We start from the raw sequence: 17,925 nt of genomic DNA on the forward strand, positions 1-17,925 counted from the left end.
CCATGTTTTACTGGCTATGCAAAGGCATTCAACTGTGTGGATCATAACAAATTATGAATACCACTGTGAAGAACGGGAATTTCAGAACACTTAATTGTGCTCATGAGGAACCTGTACACAGACTAAGAGTTAGTCGTTCAAACAGAACAAGGGGATACTGCATGGTTTAAAATCAGGAAAGGTGTGTGTCAGGGTTCTATCCTTTCACCATACTTATTCAGCCTGTATGTTGAGCAAATAATCTGAGAAGCTGGACTGTATCAGGAAGAACACAGCAACAGGATTCAAGGAAGACTCATGAACAACATGTGATACGCAGATGACACAACCTTGCTTGCTGAAAGTGCAGAGGACTTGAAGAGTACTTACTGATGAAGATCAAAGACTACAGCCTTTAATATGGATTACACCTCAACATAAAGATAACAAAAATCCTCACAACTGGACTGATAAACAACATCACAATAAACGGAGAAAAGATTGAAGTTGTCAAGAATTTCATTTTACTTGGATCCACAATCAACACCCGTGGAAGCAGCAGTCAAGAAATCAAATGACACACTGCATTGCATAAATATGCTGCAAAAGACCTCTTTAAAGTGTTAAAAAGCAAAGATGTCACTTTGAGGACTAAGGTGCGCCTGATCCGAGCCATGGTATTTTCAGTCGTGTCCTATGCATGTGAAAGCTGGACAGTGAATAAGGAAAACCAAAGAAGAATTGACACCTTTGAATTATGGTGCTTGTGAATTATATTGAATACACCATGGACTTCCAGAAGAACAAACAAATCTGTTTTGGAAGAAGTACAGCCAGAATGTTCCTCATAGCGAGGATGGCGAGACTTCATCTTACGTACTTTGGACATGTTATCAAGAGGGACCAGTCCCTCGAGGAGGACATCATCCTTGGTAAAGCAGAGGGTCAGCGAAAAAGAGGAAGACCATCAATGCGATGGATTAACACAGTGGCTGCAACAATGGGCTCAAACATAACAATGATTGTGAGGATGGCAAAGGACCAGGCAGTGTTTCGTTCTGTTGTGCATAGGGTCGCTATGAGTTGGAACAACTCAACAGCACCTAACAACAATAGTATACGTTGAAATTAGAAAAACTCAGAAATTGGGTATTAAAACTGAGGAAGTAATTTGTAATATTTGTAAAATAATTTCAGGAAACACTCAACTAGGCAGATCATTAACAGTGAATAAACAAAAAGAGCTAATGCCTGAAGTGAAAGAGAAGATTTTTTAAAAAAGGGAAAAATCAGCAAGAAATAGAAGAATCCAAGCAAAACTGAAAATACAGAAGATATGTAATAGCCCCCAAAGAAGAAAACCCAAACAAGAGGATAGAACAAATACTAAAAACGTTAATTCCTGGAATGAAGAATAAAAAAAGATCTGACACTACCTAATGAAAGAACACACCACATTAGTTGGGAATACTGAATCAGAATAACCAACACAAAAACATACTCTAGCAACATTACTGGAAAAATACTGGGGGGAAAATTCTGTGAGCATCCAGGCAAAGGGAAAATCATATTTTAATCAGACTTTAATGGCAATGCTTTATGCCCAGTATAGCAAACTTAAGTTACTCAAAGAAAGAAAAGGGGACCCAAGAATTTTATACAAACTGTTTCTCAAGTAAAAGTTTGCAGATAAACTTCCATCTGCGTACAAAAACTCAGGGAGCATTATTCTCATAAACTCCTTCTGAAGAATCTACTAGGGAATGTGCAAGACAACAAAAATGACTAGATAGGCAATCGCATAAGAAATGATGAACACTTAATATGTATTAATTGAAGAGTTAAGACTATAATAAGTGTTAAATGGGGGAGATTATAGTATATAATAACTACATGTTCTTACAAGGCAGATGCAGTACAACCACACAAACTATGGGAAGAGTGGGGAGAGCATATAAAAAATATTTGTTTTTAACTGCTTTCAGTAATCATATTGCTGGCATGGTATTGATATTGTTGAGACTGTCATGTGTTTAAAGGAGGATAAAGCAAATGAGTGATTATGTGACATTTTAATTTTATCATCACCAGCTTCCTTGAACACCAGGATTCTCAATATGGAAAAGTAGAGAACTGTAAGACAGAAGATAGAAAAAACCCTGTAGTTCTAAATTTGAATTGGAAGCACCATATAAACTAATGATGTACTGTATTTTCACACACACACACACAATTTTCCCCCTAGAAGCAATGACCAAAACAGTAGCAGGAAGTACTCCAAAAACTCAGATTAAGGTCTTGAAATACCGTTTCATGCTAAAAGAAACCATATATTTTTGGAGAAATGGATGATTCCAAATATGGGCAAGAAATATACAAAATGAGCCTGGAACATCTCATCAGGGGTTATCAAAGACTACCACGATATGTCAAAAGGACCTCTGAAAGAGGTTCCCACTGGCCAAAGATACGACAATTTTAGCATCCGTAAGAATAATAACTGTAATAGATCAAACGAATGTTTTATGTTTAAGAATGTTCAGAATACTTAAAAACAAAACAAAACAAAACAAAAAAACCTTAATCAGGCACCTTGGTGGAAGCTAGGGAACTCTTTTTTGAAAAACTGGTAAATAAACTGTAAGAGTTTGTCCTACATTTCCTCTACAGACTATACTAAAAGGTAACATGGATAAAATAAAGTTTCTCTTTACAGAAATATTCTAGCAAATAAATGAGGATAAAATGGATTAACAATTAAAATACCACCAACAATCACAGAATCTAAGAATGGAACAGCCAGGCTGCTAACATGGTAACAGGAGAGATAAGCAGACATTATGTGCTGCTTGATGGAAAAACACTCCACCCCCTATGAATGGTGGTGCCTACACAAACCTGAATCTCAGCAGACCTCTCGATCCGATCACCGGGTCATGGGAACTAGAGCTCAGAGAAACATTTTAAATACACCATGTGGATGCAATCACCAAAATCCAAACTGTGGAAAACTCAGGACAAATGATTCCATTTCATCAACAAATATTCTGCAAGGGAAAAACAGGAAACTATAGATTTTCTTTTAACTCTTTTTCTTTTAAAGAGTATCATGTGAAAAAGAAACAAAACAGAACAAAATGATTAGAGATGCATGCTGGGACAGGACAGCGATTACTCTTAGGGACTGGGGAGGAGGCTGTAATTGAGAGGAAGCCCTGAACAGTTTCTGAGTGGCTGGCAAGGTTCTATCTCCAGACCTGGTGGTGGTTACAAGTGTATTTGCCTTAAAATAATTCATTACTCAATTCATTTTATATATGATTTTCCATTTGCATTTTAATCATAAAAATTTTTAAATGGAAAAAAAAATTTTTTAATGGAATGTTTGTATACATATATACTGGTATTAATCAATTTTAAATGAAATGTTTGCATACATATATATTCATAAGTTATACATTTGGGAGTTTTCCATTTGTTGTATTAATCATACAAAAAAATTTTTTTGTGTGTGAAATATATGTGCATAATCCCAAATCTGATGACCAGGCACAGCTCTTTCATAGGGCAATTAAGGTCTCCAAGGACTGCATGCTTGGGCACTGTGCCCTTTTCCAATTGTTAACAACAACAAACTTACCATATACCAACTCCAAAGACAGGGAAAACCAACTGGATCACAGATATGGGGTTAATATCCATAATATATGAAAAGTTCTATTTATTAAGAAAAAAAGGGATAAATGCTCATTAGAAAAATGAAGGACATGAACAGATAATTCACAGAAAAATACAAATTACCAACATAGTAAATGATAACTCAATAATTAAAATAATTTGATAATTCTCCCCTATTAGCCTGGCAAAGACCAAAAGGATTGATGATATCCTCTACAGCACTGGCTGGGGCGTAGCGAAAGTAGCATTCATGCACTATGGGTAGAGGAGTTAACATAAATCTTAGAAATCAATTTGTCTTTATCTTTCACATTTTCAAGGGATACTCTTCTAATACTTCCTATTAATTCCTCCTATAGAAATATCAGATAAATGTATAAAGATATATATACAAAAATATCCAATACTATTTGTAAATAGGAAAAAACATGGGAACAATCCAAACATCCATTAATAGATTTAACTAAGCTATACGATGAAGCCATTAAAAAGAATTATGTATGCTTACTCTGCAAGCTCTCCACAATGTGTTAAGTGCAAAAAGTAAATTTCACAGACGTATACTGTGGTCCTAGTGGGTGTCATATTAGACCACTTTTCCATCAGGAGTAAATGCCTATTAAATTCTAACACTGGGCAGAAAACGTGGTTATCAATTTAATTCAACTAAGCTATATCTGTACTCTTTGAGGGATAGCCTGCAAGCTTATGAACATTAATACCACCACCTTACTGGTGCTATTATAGAATGTATGACATTTGTGTCAGAATTTACAAGAGCCAGGGATCGCATCCTTGGACCCAATCATCTGAGGTGAACTGGAAACTTCCTGTTTGTCAATTACCTTTATCTGGATAAAAGTGAAACAAAGCAATATTATCTGACAATACACAGTAAGTTAACACAAGATGGAGAGGCCATAGAGTTGGAAATTAAACAAACTTCATAAATACTCACATAAACTTACGACTGGTGGTTTCCAAGCTGCTGGGGCAAAAGTAGCCATACCTGGCTGTCCTGGGCCCATGTCATCATCAGGCTAGGTGTCATTACTCACTGGTCCTATGCTGCCGCTGAGTCAGACACTAGTCCCTTTTCACTCTGCTTTGGGTGATGACCAAATGCAAGGGTTTGCTGTGCTTTAAAGAGTATTACACCCACCTGTTCAGAAACTCTGGAAGAACTGGGTGGTAGAATGTGTCAGAGACCACAGGTCCATCTTGCTTTGGCTGGCCAGGGTCTTTGGGGGTCATGTGACATCTGACAATGCTTCTTTCTTCTGAGAACATGTAGAATTGGTAACTTTTTCATCCCCAAAAGATAATATATGTAAGCAAGAGATATCCATTAATCTATTTTGTACCACCATGAGAATTTTTTGCATGTCTGATATTCTGATCTGCCCGTTAAAGCAGTCCCCTCCTAGTGCCCAAATAAGACAGGGAAAATTGTACTTGAATGTCGTCACTGTTGCTCAATCTCCTTGGGACTAACAGGGTCAAAGGAGAGTCAGTTAACAGCACTTGTCCATGGTGCTGGACTATGGAAAAAAGTGCTTTTTGTCTGTACTGCCAAAGGCAGGGGAGTCTTGACTGGACTGCTCAGATCTTTGAAACAGTTCAGAACTTTGAAGAAATCAGCATGGGTAGTGCCTACTTTATTTCTTAATGAAATTTTGAGTAGAAATAAAGGTTTTAGATTTTAAAAAATCGTACTGCTCTCTTGGAGTTTTGAATCATTCACTCATTGACAATTTGAGGAATCTCTCCAAATCTTTAGCAAAAATTGCCCTAAAATGCTCTGCAAGATATAGTGGATGAAAGAAGAAAACCGTGTAACAGTATGATTCCAAATTACAGGATTTCTTCACTATCTGAACTCTCACTATACCCACTCAAGGAAAAAAAACAAGGATGAATTCCTTAGTATCCAAACTCACTACTGAAATTCAAAAAGTTAATAGGTTTATAAAGTGAGGGATACCTCATAGACACAAACACATAAATACATCTCTATACCTATGAATATATATGTACATGGAAAAATGTATGTGTCAATCACCAATCAGACCAGCAAAGAAAGAAGAAAGATCACAGGGCACTTTCACTTTCTGAAGTATATTTCTATCTGAATGTATGAAAGTATATTACTTCTATAATCAGATAAAGTTGTTCTTTTAAACATTTACACGAAGTGAAACCCCACTCCAACAGTACCATTTCAGTATTTGAGTTCCTGAAAGAGTTAACTGAAGGACAATCTCCTTCAAAACATGCCCCAGACTCACATCAAGAAAAGACAGAAGAGGTACCACTTTCACTGAAAAAAGGATCTGATCATATTGCCAGAGGCTAAAGCAGAAAATCAAAGTCTTCTTAACTGATTTGGGACAAAAAACAGAAAATAAATTTTAAATGTTTTCATCTTATCAAGGTATTGCTTATGCCTGGACCTCTTACAGCTAGAAAGTAGATACAAAGTCAAGAGTAACAGCATCGTCTAGAACTAACCTAACATGTGATGGCTCTAGAAACAGGTGGTATTTGAACAGCGCCTCAAAACTGAGAAGTCATGTGAGATGTTGGAATTCAAACTTGAGTCTGACTTCCAGCTCAAACACTTACTAGTTGTGATACTGGGCAAATAATTCTCTCTGAGCCTGTTTCTTCATTAAATGAAAATAGTAATTAGGATTTTAAGGGGCCAAAATAAGGTATAAAATAACTAAGCAGCACAGAGTAAAGGAGCCCTGGTGGTGTTAAGCTCTTGGATGCTAACCAAAAGTTGGTGGTTCAAACCCACTCAGCGGCTCCACAGGAGAAAGACCTGGCAATCTGATCCCATAAAGATTACAGCCTAGAAAATCCTATGGGCCAGTTCTACTCTGTCACACGGGGTAGCTATGAGTCAAAAATCGACTAGACGGGACGCGGCAACAACAGCAACAACAGAGTATGCATTCAGTAAATTTCCTTTCTCCTTTCCATTAAAGAATTGTACTAGAACAAGTTATTTTAAGGAACATTCATCAATTACACAACATAAAAAGAAGCAACTACTAATTCTCTGCACAACAGGTTTCTATGTAGTTTTTATTATAATACTAAAATTTACTACCTGATTCTTGGAACTGAGGTGACATACACCAGTGGAAATACTGCTCCTACCAGAGAACAATTTCCATGGAGTTACATCATTCCTGCTTTTAACATTTTATAGGAGAGAGTTCTAGATAACACCCACCACCCCCTACACACACACACACACAATTTTACTACTTTTTCTCTCCTCTGGGTATAGAAACATATACTGAAGTTGGGGCCATACACAGGTAGGGCTGAGTGTACTCTCTGCTTTGAAGCAAACACTGACAGAAGGTCAGACAAGGTCCTTCTACTCCTCTGCTTCGGAATATAAATGCTGTTATGAAATGAAGAGTACCTTAGAAACATCCATTACCTCACTTCTAACATCTTTTCAAAGGGAAAATAGTAAATCTTCACCTGGTAAGACATTCCAGGATACTAGCATCAATTTCCAGTATCCATTTTATGGAAAGAAACTTCAAATTAATACACTTAATTCCACCAGCAGCATCACTTTTGGAGGTAAAGTTTTAGCTTACTAGATAGAAAATCTTTTTCCATGCATTAAAAACGGGCTGGCAACCTATGGCCCACAGCCAGCTGTCTGTCTGCATAAATAAAGGTTTACAGGCACACAGCCACGCCCACTGATTGTTATCGTACACGGCAGCTTTATTTTGGCAGAATTGAGTAGTTTGCAACAGAGACCATAGCTGGTCTGTAAAACCAAAAATATTTACTATTTGGCCCTTTAAGAAAAAGTCTGCTATGTCCTGAATTAAAATATCACGATGCCATACTAAGGCTAAGTAAAACTGCATTTGAAAAGAAACGAAGAACACAAAAATACAAATGACATGCTTGCGCTGATTCAGGCACTTTCAAGATCATAGTTTATTTATTACTTGAGATAAAAAGATAGTATACATATTAGGGAATCCCTTAAAATTCAATTCTAGAGTTATACACCATCTAGTACTTTTGCACTGAAGGTTAACCAAAAAAATCTCTAAACACCTGAAAGTCCCACTATTAACATGAACTATGGTAATAAAAAATTTGACATTTAATTTGTTCAATGTATAGTATTTACATTATGAAAGCAATGGTGGTATGATAAACAGTGATAAAGAAATAGTAAAAATAAACTTTAAAAAGCAAAGGTTTATATTCTTACAATGTGCTAATCATCATAATTGTATATAAAAATTAAAACATAGCAGAGCTTTCTGTTACAAAAATCGTAATCATCTGAGTTGTAGTCATTACTTGCTAACAACTTACATGCAACATCTGCTAGGACTGACATTGGATTTTTTTTTCCTCCAAGAAAGTGTGAGTAGATAAATGACATTTAAGAGCAGACATTAATTTACTTGTGGACAGAAAAAGAAAAAACTGTACTCAAGATTAGTACTGGTCACAAGCGTCTTCCCTATAGAAATGATTTTTTAAAAAATCAAAAAAGGCAATGCACAGGCAAAGAGTACCAGGAATGGCACAGCTCAAGAACTCCGGGGACCAACCACACACACACCTTTCCTCTCTCCTTCAATGATGAGAGGTCTGTTTTGCCATCAAATGATAATGACTGAAACAAGTGAGGGGCACCAGGTGTACAACTAATTAAGTCTTGCAAAATACTAAGATGGGGGATGGGGCAGGCATGGCCAGAAAAAGGGGCAATTTATATATAATTCAAACTATATACAACATAACTGGAATGCAGCCCATCCCAAACTGGCTTTGTGAAACAACTGGACCTTTATGATTTAATAGTTAAAATTATAACAAGTGTAATAATAATACAATAGATTTACATGGGAAGCAGAATCCAAGGGGCATTTTATATTAAGTATTTACTGTGCTGTTCAATTTAAAAATAATTTTGCTAAGTATACATCTCAACTGAGGTCTATGTATAAAATGTCCTAACAGATACAGATATTTACCTTTGGTGAGTTAAAGGCCTTTTTGTGACTTCTGCCTGAACTGTACGCAGAATGCTAGATGTACATGCACATGTGGGAAAACTCAAGCTGAGGTAATCCAAAAGATGTGCATGTGAGGAGACTGGAGGTACTTTGTAAGTCAAAGCATACCAGAAAGCCAAAGCCGGTAAACAGTGAGAATGGCAAGAGGGAATGGAATGCCAATGACAGGAATTTAAAAAAAAAAAATTGAAACAGAAGGCCTCTCGTACCAGCAGAATCCTGCATACATATAAAAAAGAAAAAGCCACCCACCATCTTCATAAAACAAAAGCCAATTATAGTGTGGGAAAGTACAAACTGCAGAAAACCAGAAGTCAATAGAAGAAAAACTGGTTTACATGAGAGAAAGGAGAAGGCTTTCCTCTGAGTAGTTACTTGGTGAATGCTGCCACCACCGCCCACAGAACCTCGTTGGTGTTGGCCTTCAGACACTCCACTTCAGGGTCTAAATCAAGAAGCTGCCGCACTCTCTTGGTGGCTAAATCATACTGCTCGTCCAGAAGAGGAGCAAAAGCGTTCTCCAGAACATCCGAGGCATGGGCTAGGTAAATGAGGGCCAGCAAGCGCTTGTCCATGCGGTGAGGGTCATTGACCCATTTGTCAAGAACGGCTTCTTGTACCTTTTTGATGAGGCGCTGCTTAATGTTGTTGTTGGTAAGAGGATGTGTGGTCATGTCAAAAAGTAGGAAGTTCTGTTTCTCTGTTGTCAATACACCCTTTTCCACCAGGTTTTTAGCTAATCGTTCCCGTACATTTCTTAACTGATAATGCAATTTTAATGGATTCCATGTCTCACCTAAACAAAAGATTTCAAAAGTTAGAAAAGAATGATAGGTATTACTTACCAATTTTGTAAAATTTTTGTACCGTTAAAATGAATGATAAAATTTGATTATTTTCTTCCTCCAAAGAAGGAGAAGAAAATCCAATTCTGTTTTTCTCCGCAACTAGATCATACACCCTTTAGAGGCTACACCTTTGGAGTCTAAGCATCTGGCACATTTTCAGGCACAGTAGTCACTCAAAAGACTAAACTGAAAGCAATCTTCAAACCACAGTCAACCTCAACCTAATGTGGAAATAACCCAAGTGTTCACTTATGTCTGGCCTCTCTCCAACAGTTGTCAAAAAGCAGCCAACAGCAAAGTATTAACTTTCTTTTCTGTTAAACACCAATCTGCAATAAACAGACAAAAGGAGAAAAAAAAGTTTCCATATTAATATGCTATTCCTGAAACTGCTACATACACACGGCTTATAAAGCTAAGAGAGGCACTGGTGGTTCAGTGGCTGAATTCTTGCCTTTCACGCAGGAGACCTGGGTTCCATTACCAGCCAGTGCATCTCATGCACAGCCACCATGACCCTTGAGAAAGAGAAATAAACTAAGTGAGACCCAGGATTGCCCAACCTTACTGTCTGGAAGCACATTCCACACAGTGAAGCAGGAAGGAAGATCCCAAGAAGAGCACAGCAGTCATACTGTGTGTGCAAAAGCAGAGATCAGAGTTCAGAGAGACTAAGGCAGCTGGAATGTGTAAGGCAGAGTCTGGACGAGAGAAAACTATACAGAAAAAGACGTCTAGAATCTGCATGGTATCCCCTCGAGCCTTTGGCTAAAAACAAAGGCATATGTGTTAGGGTAAGAAACACTACAAGGCTAGGGAAAGAACAACTACCAGAAAGCTGTAAGCTGAACAATTCCAAGAGTTCACATGGGGCTGGGAAACATTAGCGTGCCAACTAGACCGTATGCAAAGGCTTCACTGAATAGTCAAGGACATTGAGAAGGGGACCCAGAAGAATCATGGCTAAATACTAAGCAGTAGGGCTAAACTAGCCCTAGAGTAAAGGCTACTCTAGACCTACCGTAACAAAGTTTAAAATCAAACTATTCTGCGAATATTGTAACAGCCTTCCAAAACAAAATTCGACACTCTTTAAAGACAGACAACAAATTTACTACTCAGCAGCATAATATTCACAATGTCCACCAACCAATAAAAAATGACTAGGCTTGTGAATAAGCAGGAAAATGTGACCCAAAACCAAGAGGAAAAAATGAATACAGTCAAAACACACCCAAAAAGGACAGAGATGATAAAATGAGCAAATAAGGACTTTAAAAAAGCTATTATAAATATCTAAATGATTTAAAGGAAAACATGAACACAATAAAGAAAAAATGGAAGCTTTTTTTCTTAAAAGAAGAATGATCTGGAATGTCACTTTGCATTTTGTGATTCACTCTGTAAAATTAGGGACTTGAAGAAATTGGCAACAGTTAAATAATTAAGGGTTGAGAATTTGTATCATGAATTATTAGTAATTAAAGTCATTTCTTGCATTTAAAGAAAACAAACTTTCCAAATAAATAGGCCTGGCAAACCAGCTTATACAAAAGAAAAACAATCATTGCATTCAATTTTTTTGCATAACTTCAAAAAGGAGTAGAGTTAAAATATACTTGGGGTCATATATATTAAGGGTCTAAAACAGATTTAAAAACCTAATACTATGAAAGAAAAACATACTTGAATAATAAATGTAATTCTGTTTATTTCATTTTCTGGTGTTAATAAACAAGCCCACACCTACATTTTAATGTTAAAGAATCAGTACCAGTTACTCGATATGGCATAACAGGCTCTGGAGTCACACTGCTTAGGTTTGAATCCTAACTGTTATTTCCTAGCTGCGCAATTTATGTAAGGTGCGTTAACCTCTCTATTCTTACATGTCCTCGTCTGTAAAATGAGGATAACAACTGTATCAAGCTCACAGGGCTATTAGAAGGATGAAGTGAGTTAAGACATATCAAGATCTTAGAACAGAGCCTGATACATGAAGGGCACTCAATAAATGTTAGCTATTATTATTTACCCATGTACAGAACTAGCACTTTGGCAGAAAGAATTTACAGTATTTATAATGTTCTAGGAATCATATTAGGTACCAAGAATACAAATATATTTCTAACTCTATAGGAATTTAAGATCAAGTGAAGGAAATATGTAACATAACTATACTGAATAGAATAAAATAATAATAGGGCCATAAGAATAATATGAACCAAGTATCAATGGTTAAAAAATTACTTGAGTTTGATGTAAAGTAATATTTCTAGGAAAGTCACAGGAGAAGGAACTTTCAAGCTAAATCTTGAAACTCAAAGGAAAAGGAGCTGCATTCCAAACAGAAGAAACAACAAAGTACACAGGCAGTGATTATATGCAGAATAAAATGAGCCCCAGGATGGAGGTACATTTCTTCTTTCAAAGGTGTATGGCTTCTCTTTCTTCAGTGTTGTGCAAAGCCACAGTTTCCCCAATAAAGGCCTGCTTGCTGTACCTTTCTCCAGTCAGTTTAGATTTGGTTTTTATGCTTTCTAATGTTATTGGCAGGTGGCAGGCAGCCTAAGACACTAGGCTAGAATTGGGTAGGTAGTGTTTTCTGACATTCTTAATTGACTTTGGAAATTTAAAATAACACAACATAAAATACTGCATCGCCAAATTTATGTAAAAGCCTCTAAAAACTAGGGTTCAACTCTAAAATAAATTAATTAACTATGCATGTAATAATTAATTACATATAAACTAGGTCTATTTTGGACCCTGGGAATAAAAAACATTTATATTATCAGTTATTTTCACATAAAGACATATTAAAACATAATACGTAGTAGGTAAGCTGTAATAGTAAGCCATAAAACATAGTAATCGTTGGTAAGCCAGTGATGAAGTAACCTAAACAAGGTGGACAATCATCTTATATGTAAGAATCAGGGGGTTGGAGGAGAGAAGAAATCAAAATTAAGAGATGTCATAATATTAATGGTTTTAGTGACACAAAACGTTCTTTTCATAAAAATGTTAAGTAGTTGAGCATCTAAACGCATCACGACCATTCAATCCTGAAAAATGCTGAGAACTCAAGGGTTGTGTATACTGGAATAAAGGATAAACCTGACCTGGAGTTGAAGAAATTATGGGAATCTTCCAACAATGTTGTAGTTATGGTTTATAATATTTGAGTCAGTCAAAGACTGTATGCAGTGAGCCATTCATAAGGTTTTCACTGGCCAATCTGTTTCAGAAGTAGATCACCTGGTCCTACCTCCTAGTCTGTCTTAGCCTGAAAGCTCCGCTGCAACCTGTCCACCATGGTTGACCCTGCTGATATTTGAAATACTGGTGGCATAGCTTCCAGCATTACAGCAACATGCAAGCCACCACAATACAACAAACTGACGAGTGGTGATCCAACAGGATGCAGAAATCATCAAACAATACCATTAATATCACATGCAAGTAAAAAACAGTTTTCAAAAACGGTTGCAGAAGTACATCAACAGGGAACTGCTAGAAATTCAAGCCGGATTCAGAAGAGGACGTGGAACAAGGGTTATCACTGCTGATGTCAGCTGGACCTTGGCTGAATGCAGCAAATACCAGAAAGATGTTTAAAGTCACTCAGCTGTGTGAATCATAACAAATTATGAATAACACTGTGAAGAATGGGAATTCCAGAACACTTAATTGTGCCCATGAGGAACCTGTACATAGACCAAGAAGCAGTTGTTCGAACAGAACAAGGGGATACTGAGTAGTTTAAAATCAGAAAAGGTGTGTGTCAGGGTTGTATCCCTTCACCATACTTATTCAATCTGTGTGCTGAGCAAATAATCTGAGAAGCTGGACTATATGAAGAACAACGTGGCATCAGGATTAGAGAAAGATTCGTTAACAACCGCGATACACAGATGACACAACCTTGCTTGCTGAAAGTGAAGAGAAGTTGAAGCACTTACTGATGAAGATCAAAGACTACTACAGCCTTTAGAATGGATTACACTTCACATAAAAAGAAAAATCCTAACAACTGGACCAATAAGCAACATTATGATAAACAGAGAAAATACTAAGGTTGTTGAGGATTTCGTTTTACTTGGATCCACACTCAACACCCATGGCAGCAGCAGTCAGGAAATCAAACAACATGTTGCATTGGGCAAATCTGCTGCAAAATACCTCTTCAGAGTGTTCAAAAGCAAAGATGTCACTTTGAGGACTAAGATGTGCCTGACTCAAACCACGGTATTTTCAATTGCCTCATGTGCATGCAAAACCTGGACAATGAATAAGGAAGACAGAAGAATTGGTGCCTTTGAAATTATGGTGTTGGCGAAGAATACTGAATATGCCATGGACTGCCAGAAGAATGAACAAATTTGTCTTGGAAGAAGTACATCCAGAATGATCCTTAGAAGCAAGACTGGCGAGACTTCATCTCACATACTTTGGGCTTGTTATCAGGAGAGGCCAGTCCCTGGAGAAGGACATCATGCTTGGTAGAGGGTCAGCAACAAACAGGAAGTCCCTCAACGAGGTGGACTGACATAGTGGCTGCAACAATGGGCTCAAGCATAACAATGACTGTGAGGACGGCGCAGGACTGGACAGCATTTCATTCTGTTGTACACAAGGTTGCTATGGGTCAGAACCGACACAACAGACCTAACAACAGTAAGTCAGCGCTGTCAGCCAAGTGTTTCAGGTTCTCCTCCCTAAGGCTGCACTTTCCAATCTCCTTAAAGCTAAGGGAGCCCATATGAGTAGTTCTGACCAATGAAATGTGAACCACATGTCATTCCTGAGCAAAAACTTTTAAGAGTCTGAGTGATTTGCTATGCTCTTCTTCCCTTTATGACAGTGATGGGCAAGACTCCAGACAGTGACAGCTCCATCTGCCTGGTGGTCAGAGTGAGGATGACATGACTTATGATTGACTTACAACATGAGTGAGAAATAAACCACTGTCTTAAGCCACTTAGGTTTGGGCTTACCATACACAGCTTAACCTAGCCTATCCTGACTGATAAAATAAGGTAGTATATAAGGTAATTTTAATGAAGAACGACGAGAACGCTAAGGAAGAATATTACATCTCATTCAGTATATGCTCAGTCTTGTTAAAGGAGATTTTTTTTTTTTTAATTATTTTATTGTGGTAATATATATATAACAAAGATTTGTCACTTTAACAATTCTTAAGTAACATTAATTATATCTGCAATGTTGTTTAACTGTTCTACATGTTTCTATAATACCCTTAAATGCTGTAAGATTTAAGTCACTATTATGCTTTCAATATACATATGTATAACCACTCATAATATGAATCTAGAAATAGAAATGTCTACCTTTGTGAGACTCTCAAACATTGACTATAAGTCATTAGAAACCTGCCAAGTCATACGAAAGTTATTTTTAAAATTACTGAACTTAGACACAAAAACACAGAAGCATGTGAAGTATGTAAAGAACATAAACAACCTTTAAGTTCACTTTGACCTGGCATGCTATGACACAAGAAAACATAAATCTAAACAACCTTCCTAATCTCTAACCTTGAAAAAAAGATGCATCATTCAGCTGTGCTCGAACCCTGCAGAAAGACATACTAGTCTCTGACGTCACACTGACCCTTGTTGTGTGGAACCAAGCTAACAAATTCACATATAAACCCTAAATTTCTGTTCACTCACTGAAAGAAGGCAGAGATGGAACTGAGATTCTGTCCACTGCCACTGACTTTGGACCCTTATCTACGAGAGATCTCTGTGGTGTTTGAGCCATGGTTAAACCTTCCTCCTTAGACCTCTCATTAAAGGTAGAAGCCTGAAGTCTAATGATTTGGACTCTAACCATTGAACTAACATTGTAAATTGTTAATTCTGATTCTCCAGCTCTAAATGAATGGTATGAGGTCTCCTTACTTGTGTGCCTTACCATGACTACCTTGCAATAAACTAAACGAGTTCGTGTATGTCAAACCTAAGTTTCTCTCTATTCATTTTCTAAGATAAAATCCTACACACAACAGCAACCATTACCACTATCTATTTCAAAACTTTTTCATCACCCCAAACAGAAACTCAGTACTCATTAAGCAATAACTATCTGTTCTCCCCTCCCCTCCCAGCTTGTGTAACTACTAATCTACTTTTGTCTCTATGCATTTGCCAATTCTAGATACTTCATATACATGGGATCATATAATATTTGTCCTTTTGTTTCTGACTTATTTCACTTGGCATAATGTTTTCAACATTCATCCATGTCATAGCACATATGAATGAATAATTGTCTATTGTATATATATACCACATTTTGTTTATCCATTCATCTGTTGATGGACATTCGGGTTGATTCCACCCTTTGGCTATTGTGAATAATGCCACAATGAACACTGGTGTAAGGGGGAACTGAAATTTTAAAAACCATTATTTTCCACACTCAGTGACTGATAACTTTAAAGTCTGCATAAATAACCAAACAAGCTTCTATTTTGTATAGGCTCCTTTCAAAAGGATTTGGGGGTTTTATAAAACTTTTAAATAGAATTCAGTTTTTAGTTGCTACACAGAAGCTTACCACTAAGTAATTCAATCCAGTTCTGGACCGTTTCTGGTGGCTGAGTCTCCTTAACATGCTTCAGAGCTTCGTCAAGAAGAACGTCGCCGGTGGGCGCATCCGACTTACAGATCACCTAGAACATAAGCAACGAGAATGAAATCATTCACTCAGTTTGTCTTCTGTCTTGATCTCACTAAATTAAAATCAGAACAATTTTGCAAATTATTCATTAAGCTTAAAGCTCCATGCACTACCGCAGTATCAAAGTTCACACTTAAAAAGAATTCTATATTGAGGAAATCAATATTTAACCTAATCAGATTAACTATAATCGTGAATAAAAAATAATTATTCAATAATCAATAAAGCAAAATGCTAGGACAGTTTATTTATTCCACTGTAATTCTTTTCCTTGCTGAACCTTGAGGAACTTTATGCATAAATTTATGTATTAAATATTATTTACTATATCCAGAAAATCAAGTATATGTAAGAATTCAGTATACAATAAAGGTGGCATTTCACATCAGTGGGGAAATGAATGTTTCAATAAATGTCATTAAAACAACTGGCTAATAAATTGGGAGTAAAAATTAAGGAAGACTTGACTCCTCTTAGCTCATACTACAATAAAAACTAAAGACTAAAATATAAAATACAATTTTGGGGGTGAGACTTTTTTTCAAAACTGCCACCACTAGCAGAAACCTTAAGAAAATACCAATAGATCTGATTACATAAAATTTTAAAATACCTTTTTTTTTAAACTATATTGGGATACAGAACACACCTTAAGAATGAAAAAATCCAGAGATGAAAAATGAAAGAGGAAAATGCACTACTGCACTTTAAACAAGTATTAGAACTTTATGGCCTTCATTCATACTGTAGGCTAAGTAATAAACTTCTAGTTGAAATTCTATAATACCAAATTTGAATTCGTTATATTACCTTATAATGTCAGCTACTAAAATGTTATGAAATTTAACAGTATCATTTTAAAAAGTGACAGTCCTCTCTTAAATTTGTCCTCAACAATGTGTCCTTTATCTTTACACTCAATTTTATGAAAGGTTTAAAAAATATATCTATTTCTGAGACAGCATGACCTAACAGAAATATAAGAACCACAAATACAAGCCACAAACCTACTTATAAATTTTGCAGTAGTTATATTAAAAAAAAAAGAAAAGAAAAGGAACAGGTGAAATTAAATATATTTGCTTTAACCCAATTATAGCCAAAATATTAAATGGGCTCAAACATAACAATGATTGTGAGGATGGTGCAGGGCCAGGCAGTGTTTTGTTCTGTTATACACAGGATCACTACGAGCTGGACCCGACTTGATGGCACCTAACAACAATAATGGGCTCAAACACGGCAACGATTGTAAGGATGGCACAGGACTGGGCAACGTTTCATTCGCCAAATATTTCATTCTGTTATACATGAGTTCACTATGAGTTGGAATCAAGTTGACGGCACCTAACAACAATAAATATTTAAAAATCGAGATACTTTACATTCTTTTATTTCCATAGTTATAAGTCTTCAAAACTCCATTGTGTGCTTTATTTACAGGATGTTTCAATTTGCACTAGCCACATTTCAAGTGCTCAAAAGATACATCGGCTAGTGGCTACCATACTGGACAGATACAGAACACTATCACAGTACAAAGTTCTATTGGACGCTGCTATTCAAAATCATGTCTTTTGTTGAAGTTAAGAAAGGAGAGTTTTGGGGGGAAAAAGTTATATATA

At 36.6% G+C, this 17,925-nt stretch overlaps 1 protein-coding gene and 1 long non-coding RNA gene across 2 annotated transcripts in view; both read right to left on the bottom strand.

Moving 5' to 3' along the window:
* Positions 1–984: 984 nt before the first annotated feature.
* LOC111822167 (uncharacterized) lies at positions 985–6,498 on the bottom strand. Its single transcript, XR_002825427.1, has 3 exons — positions 4,820–6,498; positions 3,620–3,696; positions 985–3,026 (listed from the first exon to the last, which is right to left on the bottom strand). It is a non-coding gene; the product is annotated as an uncharacterized LOC111822167 (long non-coding RNA).
* Positions 6,499–7,610: 1,112 nt separating this feature from the next.
* GOLPH3 (golgi phosphoprotein 3) overlaps positions 7,611–17,925 on the bottom strand; it is a 68,201-nt gene continuing 57,886 nt past the window's right edge. Inside the window, exons 3-4 of the mRNA XM_004385223.1 lie at positions 16,178–16,292; positions 7,611–9,534 (exon numbers count right to left, since the gene is read on the bottom strand). Of these exons, the coding sequence (XP_004385280.1) occupies positions 9,110–9,534; positions 16,178–16,292 (540 nt within the window). The 3' untranslated portion in view covers positions 7,611–9,109. The remainder of the gene's footprint in view (positions 9,535–16,177; positions 16,293–17,925) is intronic.

This window comes from Trichechus manatus, unplaced genomic scaffold, assembly GCF_000243295.1.
Source record: "Trichechus manatus latirostris isolate Lorelei unplaced genomic scaffold, TriManLat1.0 scaffold00135, whole genome shotgun sequence".
Lineage (NCBI taxonomy): Eukaryota > Metazoa > Chordata > Mammalia > Sirenia > Trichechidae > Trichechus > Trichechus manatus.